Source organism: Prunus avium, chromosome 1, assembly GCF_965620075.1.
Source record: "Prunus avium chromosome 1, drPruAviu1.hap1.1, whole genome shotgun sequence".
In the NCBI taxonomy this organism is placed as follows: Eukaryota; Viridiplantae; Streptophyta; class Magnoliopsida; order Rosales; family Rosaceae; genus Prunus; species Prunus avium.
This window is the reverse complement of record NC_142284.1, coordinates 52,297,458-52,312,971: the sequence shown is the minus strand read 5'-3', so window position 1 is coordinate 52,312,971 and position 15,514 is coordinate 52,297,458. Positions and strand designations below refer to the sequence as shown.

Below are 15,514 nucleotides of genomic sequence, written 5' to 3'. Positions count from 1 at the left end.
AAAACCATATGGAATGAAAAATATATATAATTTTATTAATTTTATTTGAACTTCAATAATATTATTGTTATACTGCCAATACGCCAATACATCCACAAGACAGTTGTACCATTGGTGAGATTCTTGAAAAGGTTCATAAATTTAAACCCAAATTAATAAATTACTAGACATTTTACATTCCCGTAAATTACTCATTTGGATTGACAGAGGGACGGCGTCGTATTCTTAGATATCCAAACTTGCCTGCACCAGGTGATGAGCCCTCAAAAATATATGGCAAGTACCCTGTTGCATCCTTGTATCTCTGCTGAATCTGGATGCATCAAAATCAACCATTCTATCAATAAACTCAATTTCTGGTATAATAATGTTTAATTAAGTAAAATACTGTTTGCCTGATAAAATTACCTCCAAAATTTGTTGGCTGCTCTGTAGAGAATTCCTACCAACTGCACAAACTGTCCCACCAGAACCTCCTCCTGTAATCTTGGCTCCATATAGTGTCCCGTCGCCAGATTTAGATGCTTTACTGTGTTGCATCTCTTGTACCAACCGTACAAGGCGGTTTGTTCCGTCGGAGCCAAGTCCACAGGCACTGTAGCTGTAGTGGCACTGCAAAAAAGAAGAGCATGTCCAGCAATCTAAGATTCTGTAGCTCAATAAATAATCCATGCAATATATTTAAAGCTAGGTGCTAACTCAATGATTTAACGAAAAGGAAAAATTCAGGTAGTGCTTGATTGGCTTAAGCAAACTCATTTACTGCCCAGCCAGCAAGTAGCTCGAGATTTGTCGGTACATGGACCAAGGCATACACTGGTCCTCCAATTATCTATAGGACGAAAGGATGTGAACCTGGTGGTACTTGATTCCTATGCTAAAAATGGTCTCGTTCACTATTTTCCGTAGTCTTGTCTATAATTGTGCTGAAGAGGAGTTCGAATTACAGGTTTTCTTCAACTATTTGTACGTACCTGGTACAGTAACTCTCCAAGAGCTGTAAGCTGATCATCTGAATTTGCAGATGTTAACAGTGCTTTGAATGCCTATACATTAAACAGTAAACCAAGTACCTTAGATTATAGGAAGAATAAAAGCATTTAGAGATAGATGTATTGAAAGGCATAAAAAATCTGGGTACCTTAACTCGGAAATTTTCATATATAGGATGTTTAGCAGGTGCTGTCACTCCATAGTTACGGTTTGGATCAATTACTGTAACTGGATCATTGTGACCATCATACTTCTCAAGAAAAGTTTCACCAAGTATAGAGTCAGGAAGCATCTTAACATAAAGAGCCTCGTATCTGAAATTCAAGTTTTGGAATAAATAAACAATCCTTTATAGGACCAATACAATTTTAAAAGTAGTTTAGCTATAAACATCACCTTTGTTTATTTTTGGCCAGTAACTGCACCTTAGTTTTTAAGAAATTATTTAAAGGTGCCAGTAGAGAACATTACCTATGAGGTGACAGGTTGCACAAGTAATCTAATGAAGCTTCAGTTTCAAGTAGTTCAAAACCATTATCCTCTAACTCATCAGGGTTTGGTCCATTTTCAGTTCCTGATGATCGAGACAAAATAGCAGATGCTGCTAACTTTATCATCTTTCGACCCATGAAGGCACCTATTCTAACAGATCCGTAATCTGCACCTCCAACACTACCCAAGAAGAAAAATGGCAAGGCTTAGTACAAGTCGTTATTTTAGGATTAAAGATCAGAATAAGTCCTGATATAGATCATATAATAAAAACTCCATCAACAAATGGTTTAAGCTGATCAAACGTTTACTAGAATTGTGAGAACTGGGAGCAAATGTTAAAATTCATGGAAAAAGTTGATATAGATCTCCTACCTGTGTCGTATTCCTGAATCAATTCCCCAAAATCGGATATGACCAGGAATTTCTACAAGTCCAAGAACCTCAGCAGGCTGTACAAAGAACCAAAAAGAAAAATGATATGATTTCTCAATATGTAAAATGTTGCAGCAGAGTTGTTTTCAGAAACATTAACGGATACCTGGCACAACATTGCAAGAAGCTTATTGGCTTCACCGCATGCAGAAGTCATCTGGTCCATCACACCACACGGAGCTCCAACAATATGATTCTCCACCTAATAAACAACTAGGATAATCAAGGAAATTTTCAAAAGAAAACCACTAGCTTGTTGATTATAATACAGTGCTGAAGGTGCAACCTTTTGGCAAAGCAAAGCAAGATCTCTGGGGCTGATGCTTAATCCTACAAAGCACAGGAGTAGGTTTTAGTCATTTAGTTTTCCATGTTCATAACTTAATAAACAAAATGAATAGTCAATACTTAAATTTTAAAAAAAGTTTATTAGGCCCAAATATGCAGTACTTTAAATAAACCAGAAATAGAACTTTCTAAGTCAAACAAACAACATGATAAATAACCAGCTTAATATCAAAAGAAGAAACCAAGCATGCAAATGTGTAAGTATTTCCACACAAATATTCTTCATGAATTGCCATGAAATTTTCTTTTGGGATAACAAAGATAAACCTGTACAACTCTATACAAGTTAATAATAAATCTGAAGTTACAAATGAAAAGGCCTGATTTAGTAGCTGGGTAAGTTAACAAATGTTGTCATTTTTTCTAGAAACAAGGAAGAAACAATAAGAATATTATGCAAGAAGCTAAAAAGGACCACTTCTATTATATGTAGAAAATGAAATTAGAAAAGCTAAAAAAAGAATTTGAAGACTCTTAAGTTTTCTAGCTCTGTAATATTTGAATAATGGAAATACCATGGGAAGCAGCTATGGCAGACATGGTAGCAACCTCCACAGAAGCAGAAGAAGAGACACCTTTGCCTTCCGGGACTGTCGAGGAAACCTGTACGTTATGAGAAGTGTATGTGTCAACATTATGGGCTATACCACAACAAACTATTTGTAAGCAACTACACATATGAATTGAACAGCAGAGAATAGAGAACAGAACCGGCAAACACTATAACAGCAAAAGTTCTGAGCTAGGAGATAAGAATAAATCAGAATATTCTCTAAACAAAATAAGTGCCAACTCATACCAGCAAACTGATGCTCTCCTCAAAACGTATGCCTAGTTCTGTCATTAAAACCAGAATGACACCTGCCACATATGCCGCCCACCTAAAATGGAGACCAGGTAAGCAGTGTACAAAGTTACAAATACAGACACATTAAGTAAAGAAGATTGACCCACTTTTGGGATGGATCTTGTGAAAAATATTTCTTTGCCTTCTCGTATGACATTGGTTGATCTCCGTCCATAAAATCAGCTAGATCCATGTCAAACGTTGGGCCACGGTTGCTTAACTCTGAACCATATGAGACCTGATACAGCCAATATATGGAGATGGTAACGATATTAAAATTTGTACCAGTAAGACAAACCCACTTTCTATGCTTATTGATATGCTTATACATACAATTTGCAGGACAGGTGTTGGGTTTTTTCCTTCAGCCTGCTGCCGAACCAGGGCATGTTTCCAGAGCCTATGTTTACTTGGATGATTTCTTTGTACAGCAACATGGCAGGCTTCCTTTATGGGCATCTGTGAGAAAGAAAATCAGAAGAAACATTCAGGAGGAAAGACCATGCCAAGAGGCAGCTTTGTCCAATGTGTGTATGTCTGCATCCATGCACAAACGCGTACACACTGCACTGAGTGGCAAGAGCAAGCTTATGAAGACAGGATAACTAATAAAATACAGAGACAAACCTGCAAGACTAGACTTCCTGAATAGTCAGCAATTCCTCCCATTACGTCTAACCGTCCAGGTGCTCTTGCCACAAAGATTTCATCCTGTATCCCAAAAATGAAATACAATTGTTCAGTAAAACCATTGGAAAGACAGTTTATATTCTGACAAATACGAATACATATATAATACTTCCTAAGGCAAACGTCCAAATAATGCTGTCAAGCAGTTTAGTTAACCTTAAATGGTCATTTATACACCAAACGTACACAAAAGAAATGCAGAAAAACAGTGATGGTGTCATTGCAAATGCATATATAACAAGTTATCAGTTCCAAAGTAACTACGTCAATATATACATAATGTTAATATGTCATCTGCAGCAGCTAGTGGGCATTTGCTGATATAGTAAAAACCGAAAACCTAAGAAAAAGCATATGAGATTTAGTTCAGCTAAGTGAGACCTCCCAGTTGAAGAGTCCGGCTGCAGCCTTGCGCTCCCTCATCTGGCGCTTCTCAGCACTTTTGTCAGAGTCAAACATAGAATCAAGTTCTGCCAAGCTCTTCAAAAATGTCATTGTATCTGAAAGACCCTGAAGATCTCCATAAAGAATCTCGAAGTCCTCAGTGCATCTAAAAATAGAATTGCAATAATCTTATTAGTATCCAAATAATTTTTGTATAACGACAACACTAATAGAATATACATCTCACGAGTTCATTAGGGAGCTCTTCTCGCTCATTTCGCAAGTAGGTGATCCCATTCCAAGTTCACTTTCAGCATTTGCATACCATTCAGGAATGGCCATATCCCGTCCAGGTACCCTTTGTAGTTGATACCCAAGAATTATGGCATCACGCAATCTTCTTGCCCCGCTTAGCTACGTTTCAACATGACAAAAGTAGAATCAAAATGTAATTTTCTTTTATTTCATTGAAATAATAGTTTCAATAAATTATTCTCCACAGAAATGTGAATCTTCTACCACCCAACCTTAGCCCTTTTCTTTTTGGGTTTGCACAGTTTGGCCTATTAGATTACAACACCCTGTGAATTTGTGCCAGACTATAGTGCTAATTCACTAATTTTATAGAGCAGGTTCTGAGTCTCTGCTACTGGAGGAAATTCATTACAACAAAACGATTTGGTATTGAAGTTCTGTTAACCTACAAGTTGATTAAGTTCAATTACCTTATCTGATGCATAGTTTTTCCCAATAGCCGTCTCCTGCAGGATGTGAGCTGCCACCTATATTTTGAATTTTTACATTACTGCATAGATGCAAAATCAAAATGTATAACTAATCACAGAATTCTAGAAACAAAGAAGGTACCTCACCACCATTGATACCTCCTTCATAGCACGGTTTCAAACTGATTGCACGCTCAAGGTAAGGTTTCCAATGACCAGTGAGCAAGTCCCTCCTAATCATCTCAACACCACCTTGATAATACTGTCATACGAAATTATTTTAAACCGAACTAGTATCAGACTATTGACAAGCATATAAGAGAGGGAGGAGAAGATGAAGATGACATTGCTCAAAAAATGTAATAAAGTTTTTCTTTTATAAGAAATGGACCAAACCTCAAGCATATTTCTCAAGAAAGGTTCTTCATTGAAATAATCTCTGCGTACAAAGACAAAGGGTAACTTGTATGCAAGGGCTTCACTCACAGTGCCATATCCAATTTTTCCTGAAACAACATGAACCAAATTTTTTTGATCTCTGTCCATTCAATGTAGTTCCCTACCAAAATAGTTCAAACCTACCGAGCATACAGTCAGATGCTGCCATAAAATCAGGCGTATAAGCATCTTTTGCAAGCTTTATGAAATTTGGTGGAAGCTCCTGGGTGTCAGAACCACCACAAACCTGAACCAAAAAACAATAAAACCTTTATTATTATTTAAAAAAAAAATGAAAAGCACTTTTAGACAGGAAGAAAACATATAGAAAATTCCATGAAAATACCAGGCACAGCCATCCAGGGGGTAAAAACTCCTCTTTCAATTTCCAGCCTGCTGGCTGCAGATAGAGAGAGAAATATACAAGTACAATTAGCAATAGACATAATGAACTATGAACTATGTGTGAGCGAATATGCAAGTTTGTATGAATTGCAACTTAAAGTAATAGTATAAAAGTGCAGATAGCTAAGTGTGCATTGGAGAACTCATAAAGTTATTGTGAGGCTGCACGCATAATCTATCACTGACAGATCTAACTGAATCATTCAAAATTAGATGAAACTGGAACAAAGGCATCCCAACAATAATCCAGGGAGCACTGTTTAATCATCAATTCACCTGTCCACCAAAGTTGAGGATGACTAGTTTTACGTCATCTTCAATTCTGAGTTCCTGCCTCACCTATAACCAGGAAAAGAATGAAAAAAATAATCAATAAAATGAACCAATGGAAGGGCTTTGCTATAGATCTTGAGACTAAAACCTCTTTGCGGGATCTGCGAATCCTCCTCACAACTAGAGGTACATCAACCACATCACGGAAAGCAGGCACTGCAAAGTCAAATATACAGTATGAGACAAGTTAATAAATAATTCCCTGAACTGGAGAGATAAAAGGTAATAAAGACAAGGAAGCTACTGCCTTGGGGTTGAAAGCAACATACTTGGGCAGTATCCCGGGAGGCGGATGAGGAACTCACAGTGAGAATAATCTTCCGCTATCTATAATCAACACAAAGAAAATTACCACATAAAACATCAAAAGGCAAATCTAAAGAACACATAAGTCAGTATGTTTCGCACCGACATTGATCTACAGAGACATGGCCGGATTGAATCAAAGAAGAAGGGTAGGGGGATGCAATGGGCAAATGAATAAAATCTAATGGTAATTAATTCAATCTAAAGCACAGGAAGGTCACCTGCCAAACGATTGAACGATGATTACTTCCAGCAGCCATCACATATTCTGCATAGATGAAGTCCCAACTGCATAGAGAAACGAAGAACACTGAGAGTTTTCACAAATTTGAAAGAGTTGGACAACTCAAGATCATCAAAAGTCATAACTTGAACGATTCAAGTTATGCATTTACAACTAAAAGACTAAAAAAGAATGCTAGTGATAACAAGATACCTGAAGTTAGTGACACAAACAGAGCGAATTCCAGCATCCGCTGCTGCACGACACGCAACAGGAACAACATCTGAGACCTGTTCTTGTACAAGTAGAATAAACTGTCAGAGCAAGGATCTTTATGGAATTATGTAAACACAAATCAAAGCTCCCTTCCACTCAATCTTAACGGACTACATTGGACAAGCTCAAGCCCATATCAACAAAACAACAGAAGAAACATTTTAAGTACCACTAGGTCAGCCTTGATGGAGTTTAGCCATTCAACTTCTGTTTTCAAAATAGAAGCCCTTGGCACCACAGCCGTCTCCGAATACTAAACAAATATAACAGAATCAGCAACATTACTTCTCCACCAGGATAAATAAAAAAATAAAAATCAACAAAACAGAGAAAAAAAAGAGGAAATGTCACTTCCTATTACCTTTGCCAAGGATGCAAGACGATCGACTGTTAAAGCATCTGCCTGAACAGCTCCACAGTCTAGAAGAACCTAATATCCAAAAATTCAATAAGTAAATAAAGTTGCTACTGCTACATTACTAATATAATGCTAAAATATCACAAATCATAAAATAATTCTATAAAATTATCATTTTGATCATTGATGCATAATACTTATTATCATTGAGAGACATGCAACTTGTGAGATTGTGGAAGTGATACCTTGCGAATGAAGAGCCGAGGCGACTCTATCTCCGACGTGAAAACGAAGTCCGGCGCTCCGGTTACGACGTGCACATCGTGGCCGGCCAGAATCAGGTGCCGCACAACCTACGCTTAGAAGAAGAAAAAAAAAACACCGCATTGACGGAGCAGATCAGCAATTGGACAATCGACATTGAAATTTGAAGAAAACAGTGATCAGAGAGCAGAGAGAGCTGACCTCAACGACGCGAGTGGCGTGGCCGAAGCCATGGCCGGTGACATAGTAAGCAAACACCAGGTGGTTCCTGGACGCCGAAACTCCTTCGCTCTCTTCGTCAATCCTCATTATCTCTCTCTCTGTCTAGCAATGATCGCTGTGATCAAGGAGGAAGATAGAGAATCTCAATTATAGAAGAAGAAGGGACTATAATTGACCAAAATATCAAACAGATTTGTGCTGGAGGTTTACTAATAAGAGATGAGATGAACGGTGACGTTTCGATTTGTTACAAACTGAGCGGGGTTTTGCCGTTTTGTTTGTGTGAGTTGAGTCATCGAGTTTATCCTCTTGTTGTTGTCTCTCTCAGAAGTCAGCTGCTGCTACATGCTGCAGCCGATTCAGAGTGCCACGTCAGCTTAACGTGGTCATTTTAAAATGGATGTTCTTCTCGTACGGCGTACATTTATCCAAAAGTATGGGCAATGGATTATATGATCTTCAATTATTTCGAACTTTTTCTTTTTTGGTGGGGTTTTGGAATCAGAATCGTGGGTTTTACCGAATATTATTTTTTACAATCATTTTTCCAAATTGAGGTCCAATTTGCCGGGAAGAAGAATCTCAATGCAGCGTCCATGACTGAGTATATTCGTTAGGCATCCTTGCTCAAGGAGAAAAAATAAAAAGATAACACACAGATTATAATCTTACAAGATAGGATGTTGCAACGTACTTGTATTTCGAGTGGTTAAAAGCGTGTAAACACACGGAATCACTTGACCAAAAAAAAAAAAAAACACGGAATCAAACTCTCGAGTGATAAATTGATTTGGATTGGTTAGGTATACGGTTCAATCAGTTTCGATTCGTAGAAAAAATCCAAACCGATGAGATGAGATCAGTTGGGTTTGTCGCCTAGGACAAATTCCGAACCAATCCAAATGCGGCCACCAAACAAACCAATGAGTAGTCGTACAGAAAAAAACACTAACCAATAAGTGCTGATAAAACTAAAATGAAAAATAAACAAAAATAAATAAAAGAAGCCACCCGTGAATTTGGAGTTAGCCCATCGGTTATGGGTCTAGTCCATTCAGAATTGGACGTCCTTGGAATTCAAATCTGGCCCATACAAGAAGAAAAAGAATTCCAGGTGGGCTTCGTTTGGCAGAGGGCTAGGCGCGTCTCCTCCCTATATATACTTGTCTGTCGAGGGAAGTTTACAGAAGTCGTGTTCCTAGGGTTAGAGTTGCGCCGAACGCCTGAGCAAAATTGGAGGTTGCAGAGTTTCTTCAATATATTATTTTTTCCTCTGTTTCTCTTTGTAGTTTTTTTTATTGTTGAGAAGGCGAATGGGGCTGGAGTTTGGCTCTTTGGCTTATTGAAAACAGTGCCATCGAGATGAATGCAGCTTCCCTAAATCAACCTCTCAACCTTTTCACCCAAATTCGCTGTGGCTTTCTTTCCTTCTAGCGGGTTTCTCTGTTGAGGTTGATATATATATATATTTTTGTTTCTATTTCATACTTGTTTTTGGTGTATCGAGTGGTAATTCAGGCAGCCCCCTTGCGATCACAATGGCTTGGGAGGCGTTTAACTGCTCGTAAATCGAATTCTTTTGCTCTTCAGACTTGCTGAGATTCTCTCTTTGAAGCTGGTCTAGTAAGCATCAGTACATTTTAACTTTGTTTTCACAATCGATTGATTTCATTTGAGGTTTTTTCTTTTCTAAATAATCACTGATCGTGGGTTTGGTTCGAATCTTAATTTGGATTATAATGTCTTGAGTCGATGCACCTAGATGAGTTTTCAGGCCAAATGGAAGACGTTTATGTTTTGACAGACATTTACGAACATTCACAGAATTGAAGTACAAACAATCCGTGATTTATTTGAGAATTCTTAAAGGGGGTTTCCAAAGAACACAATATAACTTTGGAAAACTCCCCCAAGTGGAAAATTTCATCAAGTTCAGGTTGATAAAATAAAACTACAGTGAGTCTGCAAAGAACTGGGAGGTTGAACTAGTTATTAGGTGACATGAGTATAATTATTGTGGACGAGCTTTGGCTCCAACCAATGGTGCTGCTGTTGCTGCCAGTGCTGTAACCCACCCGATCCTTCCATCATACTGCCAGACCCGGTAGCTTCCCCGCCATTGTAATCGTTGTCATCTGTGTCCATCATTTCAATTTCCTCAGCTTCCATGGGCTCCAACTGATTCGCTGCCTGATCCCTTGAGGCTAGAGGGAACTTAGATGCAACCCAGGGAACCACAGCCAAACAGCCATTTGAAACTTCTTTGTTTTCCTCTTCAACCACACGATCCTCTGCCGGTTTCGGCGACCTTGAATTTCCCCACGAATAGATATGATCTACCAGAAACAAATTGGTTAGTAAAAGGCAAGGTCAAATGGGTACTCAAAGTATGCATTCATTCTAGAGCCAGAACCAAACCAGAACATGTTTTCAATGACACACAAAATCAGAACATAGCTCAGCAGTAAGCATTTAAAAATCACCTTAATCATGAAAAATAAACCTAAGTTCTGTGTTACTACTCCAACACCATTCAAAGCTGAAATAACAACTTGAAATTAGACTCTATGATCAACATATCTAATCTAAGTTTCCTAAACTTAAGTAACAAAAACACGGGTCAATTAACAACAATACAGAGATCCAGGTTCTTACCCCTTAAACCCGGAATCAAATCTGAACTCACAATCAGAGAGAAATCCCGCGAGTCGGGGGATTTGAGAAGCAGCGGCATGTTCGCGGGGTTATAGAGCACAATTGCTTTCTCATCACCCGAAGGTAATGGGTCCTTTCGCAAATCATCTCTTTGCATCACAATGGTGCCTTGAGATGGCCTTTCTTCAAACACCTGAGCTGCACTTCTTGGGTCTTCATTTACAGTTGCAAATAAGTCAGCATCCTAGAAATTCCACAACAAAAATGCAGAAAATTACATGTTAAAGAGCGAAGAAACACAAGTATCAGAAATTCATCATATCTCCAAGTTCGGAGGAAAGCGCGGCAAAAAAACCCTAAATTTGCTGAGGATTGAAATGAATTGAAACAAAGACAAATTTTAGAGCGCAGAGAGCTTACCAGTCTCCTGGATTTAGATGAAGGAAAGTAGAAGGCGTCGTCTACGTCTTCATCAAAGTCTTTGCGCTTCATCTTTGCGATCCGAAACCCTAAATCAAAATCTCTCTCGCTTTGTCTTCCTAGCGAGCTTGCCGGGCTTCACACCGCCAGTCTTTCTCTTTTTGGGAATTGATTTTTAAAGAACAATTTTATTCTTGTAATAGTGTGGGTGGGTGGTTTTTTTTTTTCTGGGGGTTTCTTCAACCTTCTATTTCTTTCTAATAAGATTACTTCCCGCCCATAATATCCGGAAAGGCCCAAATTTATGGCCCGATGCTAGCCCAAATATTACTTAGCGGGGCCCAAATTCATCGGCCTAGTGGGCCATATTTTTGCAAATGACAACATTGTCACACCCGTTGGCTGATTTAGTGCGTCCGCCACTTTGTATCTGAGTTCGATTTCCCTTCATTTAGAGCTATTTTAGAATATCGCTTTGTAAAAAACAATATATACTAAAACTCTTTTCATTTAAGAAATTGAGGCTTAGTAAAATAAAAAACGAGAGGGGACTAAGATCATCTCCAATTCCAAAACTCAAATAAATTTTAGTACCAATAACAAATTTAAATTTTTTTGAAATTGAATAGTATCAATAATAATAATTTTATTTATAAAAAAAAATTATAAAAATAGTATAAAAGAAAAAAAAAATTAATTGTGCATTGGAGCAGTGGCAATTCTGTAATTTGGAAGACACGTCACAAATGAAGGACATGCTATCGGATAATGAGAAGAAAAGCAGAGCGACACTTCACTCCGCTCTGTTTTTTAGAAGCTCACAACCAAGCCTAATGGCGACGATGATGACTTTCGCCCCCTGGAAGCTCAGTTCTTTACGCATCTTGCCACCCTCACCCTCAACAACACGTCGTTTGGTCAAGCCTGCACACTGCGCACCCATCCAACAACAACGACAAGAACCAGAGGTACTGAACTACTGCCGTCAGTAGAGACGTTTTGAGCTTCACCATTTTCAATTGTTTGTCATCTGACTGACTCTGGTCCAGCTTTTTCCAAGGGTGATGTAGCAGTTCTGTGCGAGGCCTGCAATGGCAGAGGGTGGTTGCTCTGTGATTTTTGCAAAGGCCAGAAAACCAATGTGAAATCTGAGACCAATCGAATCTACCGTCGATGCCCAGCTTGCAGAGCTGTAAGTTTGAGGCTCTCCTCCCTAATCCCAGTACTTTTTCATTTGCAAGTTTCAATTTTTATGGAAACCCAGAACAGATTTAAGTGAAAGGTTTGATATTTTTTCATGGTTGCTATTTTTTGCTGCAGATTGGTCAGGTTTTGTGTTCTAAGTGCAAAGTTTTCAAATGTGTCACATTCCCAAATTACAATGATGGTGAAGAGGTGTCTTTTTGAGCCTTTAATTTCATCTGGGTTGCTTCCTTATTGATACATATGAATATGATATGAGTTAGGAGGGATTGATTGATTCCTCCACAACTACTTTGATTTTTTGGAGATGGTTTTCATTGTTTTGAACAGCTTATATTCACTGTTGAGGTTTTTTTTTTTTTTTTTTGCTCATGTGTAATTTGTTTGAGAGGAAGCAATATTACAAGTGAAAATGCCAAGACCATTTTTATAAATTTTCTAATCCTTGTAATTTGAGTAAATTGCAATTAACCACTGAGAAGTTAAATACTTGAATGCCTATCTTTCTTGATTGCAGAATGTTGAGAATTAGAAATGTAGGCCTGAGTCCACAATAACCCAATTGAGGCTCACTACAAGGGAGCTTCTATAATGAGGGGCTATATCCAATAATAACTCTACATTAAATCAAACGGTTATTAAGGACCCCCTCAATATAATCCCTTACAATAACCCCTCAATCTATTCTCCCTGCACTACCCAGTCCCTTTTATATAAAAGGGCCAAGATTTCATCTTCAATGTATGCCAAAATTCATGAATATAAAAAGAATTTAACCCATAATGTACATATTAAGAGGACTGAACAATATATTTAAGGGGAAAACTTTTTGTTTGTTTCAATGTTCAACTTTTGGCTTGTTTTAAACAAATTGCTTGAGTTTTAGTTTGCGCTGTCACAAAGAACACCAAACTGACTGAAAACGGTTGAAAATGCTTCCTTTGGTTATTACATTCATATAATTAAGTGCTTATTAGCATATAAAATTTTCTCTACAACTTCTTGAGTTTGAGAAGCCACTCTGACTGAGAGGCCTGATATTAAAATGACAATCAATTTGGTTTATTTGGTATTGATGAGCTTGATCCAAAGTACCATTGGCTGGCTATTTTCTTTTTTCAAGTTGCAACCAGGACTATAATCTTTGAGGAACATAACTACTGGTGCTGCACAAAACTGACAATTTGTGTTAGCCACTGATTGATTAAGATATGTTCCCATACACAGATGTCAAATGGGTGTTCGTTGTATTTCATAAGGTTTCTCTTTGACTTTTTCTATATATCTCCATGCTTGTTTGGAACTTTGTAAGGAATCCTAGCGTTTAGATTTATAATCGTTTTGTAAGAGATTGATTAAGAGTTACAACTCTAGCACCAGGTTTTCAGGAAACTAGACCTATTGCCAAGATTGATTAAGAGTTACAACTCTAGCACCAGGTTTTCATGAAACTAGACCTCTATTGCCAAGAATTGTGAAACTGAAGCCGTATTTCACGTGAATATTTTAGGCTTTTGCTACTTGCAAATTGGACCAAAGGGTCATACTCATTACAGACATCATGTGATGATCTGCCTTTTTTACTGGATCTTACTGTGGATTTTTTAAACTTCAAATTGCTTTATTTTTTTACAATTCATATGGTTGATTAGTCACTCAAGATTGACACATGGTTTTGCTTCCTGAAGTTTGAAACAAGAAAGTTGCATGTGAATGAACAAAGAGAAACTGTGAAAATCTGCCAATGTGATTTTCGGTGTTTACTTGATGTAAGTGCTAATGGCTGCAATATTATATTGTTTTCTGCATCATAAAGTCTTTAAACTAGACATTTGTCTCTGACTTTCTGCATCAAAGACATAGGATACCGATATTTGCAGATTGTATATACAATATGCCTTAGTTTATGAGGTGGCAGACTCAGACGAGTGGTTTGCTGACAACAAAGTTTCATGGAATGAAGGTTTTGAAAATCTATAGGCTCTCAGAATAGGACAACATTAGAGGTGTTAATGGTACTCACTTGTACTGATTACAACAGCTAGCTGTCTTATGTTCAAAGCTCTCATGAACCTGTCCTGACAGATATGGTTAAACTTTTTTATTGGGGGTGCCATCAGGAGAAATGTTGACCAAGGCTACTTTTTCTTTTGAATGAAGTAATCTCATATTTTTAAATTGTTGGTTTTCCATTGGTTACCTTTTCAGGTCCAATGGATGAATTATGTCTTGCAAACCTTGGCCAGCTTTTGAATTATTATTTCATGTGGTTTAGTTGAGAACTTCTGGAATATGGTTTGTGGTTTGAAGTTTTGCAAATGTTGATTGGTGCAATGTTATGAAGACTTTATTATTTGGTTGCAACTGGCTCTGCAGACATGTGAAGACTTTATATGTCGGATGAGTAACGAGTCATCATCACTTGACTCACCAATGAAACTGGTTTAGTTGTTTACTGCATTATCAGTATATGCAATTCTGATATCAAAATCTTTGATTATTGACTATGAACCCTTTGGATTGGATGCCTAAAAAAACTCATTTTGCTTTGATCCTACAAAATCAGCATTTGCCTCATGAATAAGATTGTTGGTTTGCATCTAGGCTTGTCAGTATATGCAGTTCTGTTATCAAAATGTTGGATTTAGATGCCTCAGAAAATAAGATGTTGGATTTAGATGCCTCAGAAAATAAGATGTTGGATTGGATGCCTGACAAAATGCATCAGAAGATAATTTACACACTCAACTTGAAAGTTCTTCTCCCTCTCAGTCTCAGCTAAGGAGAGATCTACAGGAGTGAAAATTATGAAAAATAAATAAAACTATCTGCACATTGGGCTTTCTGGGTGGTGAGAAAAGTTAAGCTGGCCTTCTGATGATGAGCAGCACCCCATCATATCATCTTTGTTAAACCTGCATTCTTGCAGATTGAAGAGCAATGTGTCCCTGTCTTCCTCCACCATCTTCAAAATATCTTCAAACACAGAAACCTCACATGGAATCCTCAGAACCCCAGTCTGGTGAAACCCAAATTCCTCCTCAGCTTCTCTCAGCAGAATGTGAAAAGCAGGACGGCCCAAGTAGTCAGTTGGGATGACAAATCTCCTGAGCTCCTCCCCAACACAAACAGCAAGGTAGCCTTTGGGGACAGCAGCATTGCTTGAGCCCTCAAATGAGGAGGAGGTGGTTTTGTCCGACAGAGAAAGTGTCCTCTTCAGAAACTTGATGCTCTTGCTGCTGCTGCTGCTCATGTTGTGGTTGCTGGTGGAGATTGCTTTTGATGATGAGGAGGAGGAGTTAGCAATCTTTCTCCACTTCTTGAGAATCTGTTGAAGCCTGACAATGTCTCTGATCTTGTTAGATTTCTTTGAATCCATGGTGGTGTTCATTATTGAGCTAAGTAAGTTGCTAGCTATTTCTGAATTGCTTCCTTCTGTCAATCTCAGATGGGTGCCTTCAATTTATAGCGGTTGAGGGGCCTTTAAGATTATGAAT

The 15,514-nt window shown here is 38.0% G+C and overlaps 4 protein-coding genes and 1 non-coding gene across 6 annotated transcripts; 2 read left to right on the top strand and 3 right to left on the bottom strand.

Annotated features, from left to right (window-relative positions):
* Positions 1-11: 11 nt before the first annotated feature.
* On the bottom strand, positions 12-8,164 carry LOC110761239 (L-arabinokinase). 2 transcript variants are annotated; one of them, XM_021963673.2, is made up of 30 exons: positions 7,950-8,164; positions 7,719-7,854; positions 7,499-7,606; positions 7,257-7,325; positions 7,065-7,148; positions 6,833-6,909; positions 6,618-6,684; positions 6,360-6,417; positions 6,179-6,246; positions 6,034-6,096; positions 5,699-5,752; positions 5,497-5,599; positions 5,311-5,420; positions 5,057-5,176; positions 4,915-4,971; positions 4,437-4,603; positions 4,187-4,355; positions 3,743-3,826; positions 3,449-3,574; positions 3,223-3,353; positions 3,068-3,149; positions 2,784-2,871; positions 2,207-2,250; positions 2,027-2,122; positions 1,861-1,937; positions 1,465-1,665; positions 1,142-1,307; positions 975-1,046; positions 409-612; positions 12-313 (listed from the first exon to the last, which is right to left on the bottom strand). In XM_021963673.2, exons 2-30 carry the CDS (start codon positions 7,824-7,826, stop codon positions 188-190), a joined length of 2,979 nt encoding a protein of 992 aa, XP_021819365.1. In that variant the 5' UTR covers positions 7,827-7,854; positions 7,950-8,164; the 3' UTR covers positions 12-187. The 2 variants fall into 2 exon arrangements, with proteins under 2 accessions (XP_021819365.1, XP_021819364.1); XM_021963672.2 differs by having other exon boundaries at positions 7,719-8,164.
* Positions 8,165-9,255: 1,091 nt separating this feature from the next.
* On the top strand, positions 9,256-9,379 carry LOC148297995 (small nucleolar RNA snoR77). Its single transcript, XR_015833205.1, has one exon. It is a non-coding gene; the product is annotated as a small nucleolar RNA snoR77 (small nucleolar RNA).
* A 186-nt stretch (positions 9,380-9,565) lies between these two features.
* Positions 9,566-11,022, bottom strand: LOC110761335 (uncharacterized). The gene is made up of 3 exons (XM_021963796.2): positions 10,815-11,022; positions 10,395-10,638; positions 9,566-10,075 (listed from the first exon to the last, which is right to left on the bottom strand). Exons 1-3 carry the CDS (start codon positions 10,884-10,886, stop codon positions 9,732-9,734), a joined length of 660 nt encoding a protein of 219 aa, XP_021819488.2. The 5' UTR covers positions 10,887-11,022; the 3' UTR covers positions 9,566-9,731.
* A 565-nt stretch (positions 11,023-11,587) lies between these two features.
* LOC110761302 (chaperone protein dnaJ-like protein) lies at positions 11,588-12,504 on the top strand. The gene is made up of 3 exons (XM_021963750.2): positions 11,588-11,782; positions 11,875-12,006; positions 12,135-12,504. The coding sequence occupies exons 1-3, from the start codon at positions 11,648-11,650 to the stop codon at positions 12,219-12,221; spliced, it is 354 nt and encodes a 117-aa protein (XP_021819442.1). The 5' UTR covers positions 11,588-11,647; the 3' UTR covers positions 12,222-12,504.
* Positions 12,505-14,676: 2,172 nt separating this feature from the next.
* Positions 14,677-15,514, bottom strand: LOC110761301 (uncharacterized). Its single transcript, XM_021963749.2, has one exon. It carries the CDS (start codon positions 15,406-15,408, stop codon positions 14,842-14,844), a length of 567 nt encoding a protein of 188 aa, XP_021819441.2. The 5' UTR covers positions 15,409-15,514; the 3' UTR covers positions 14,677-14,841.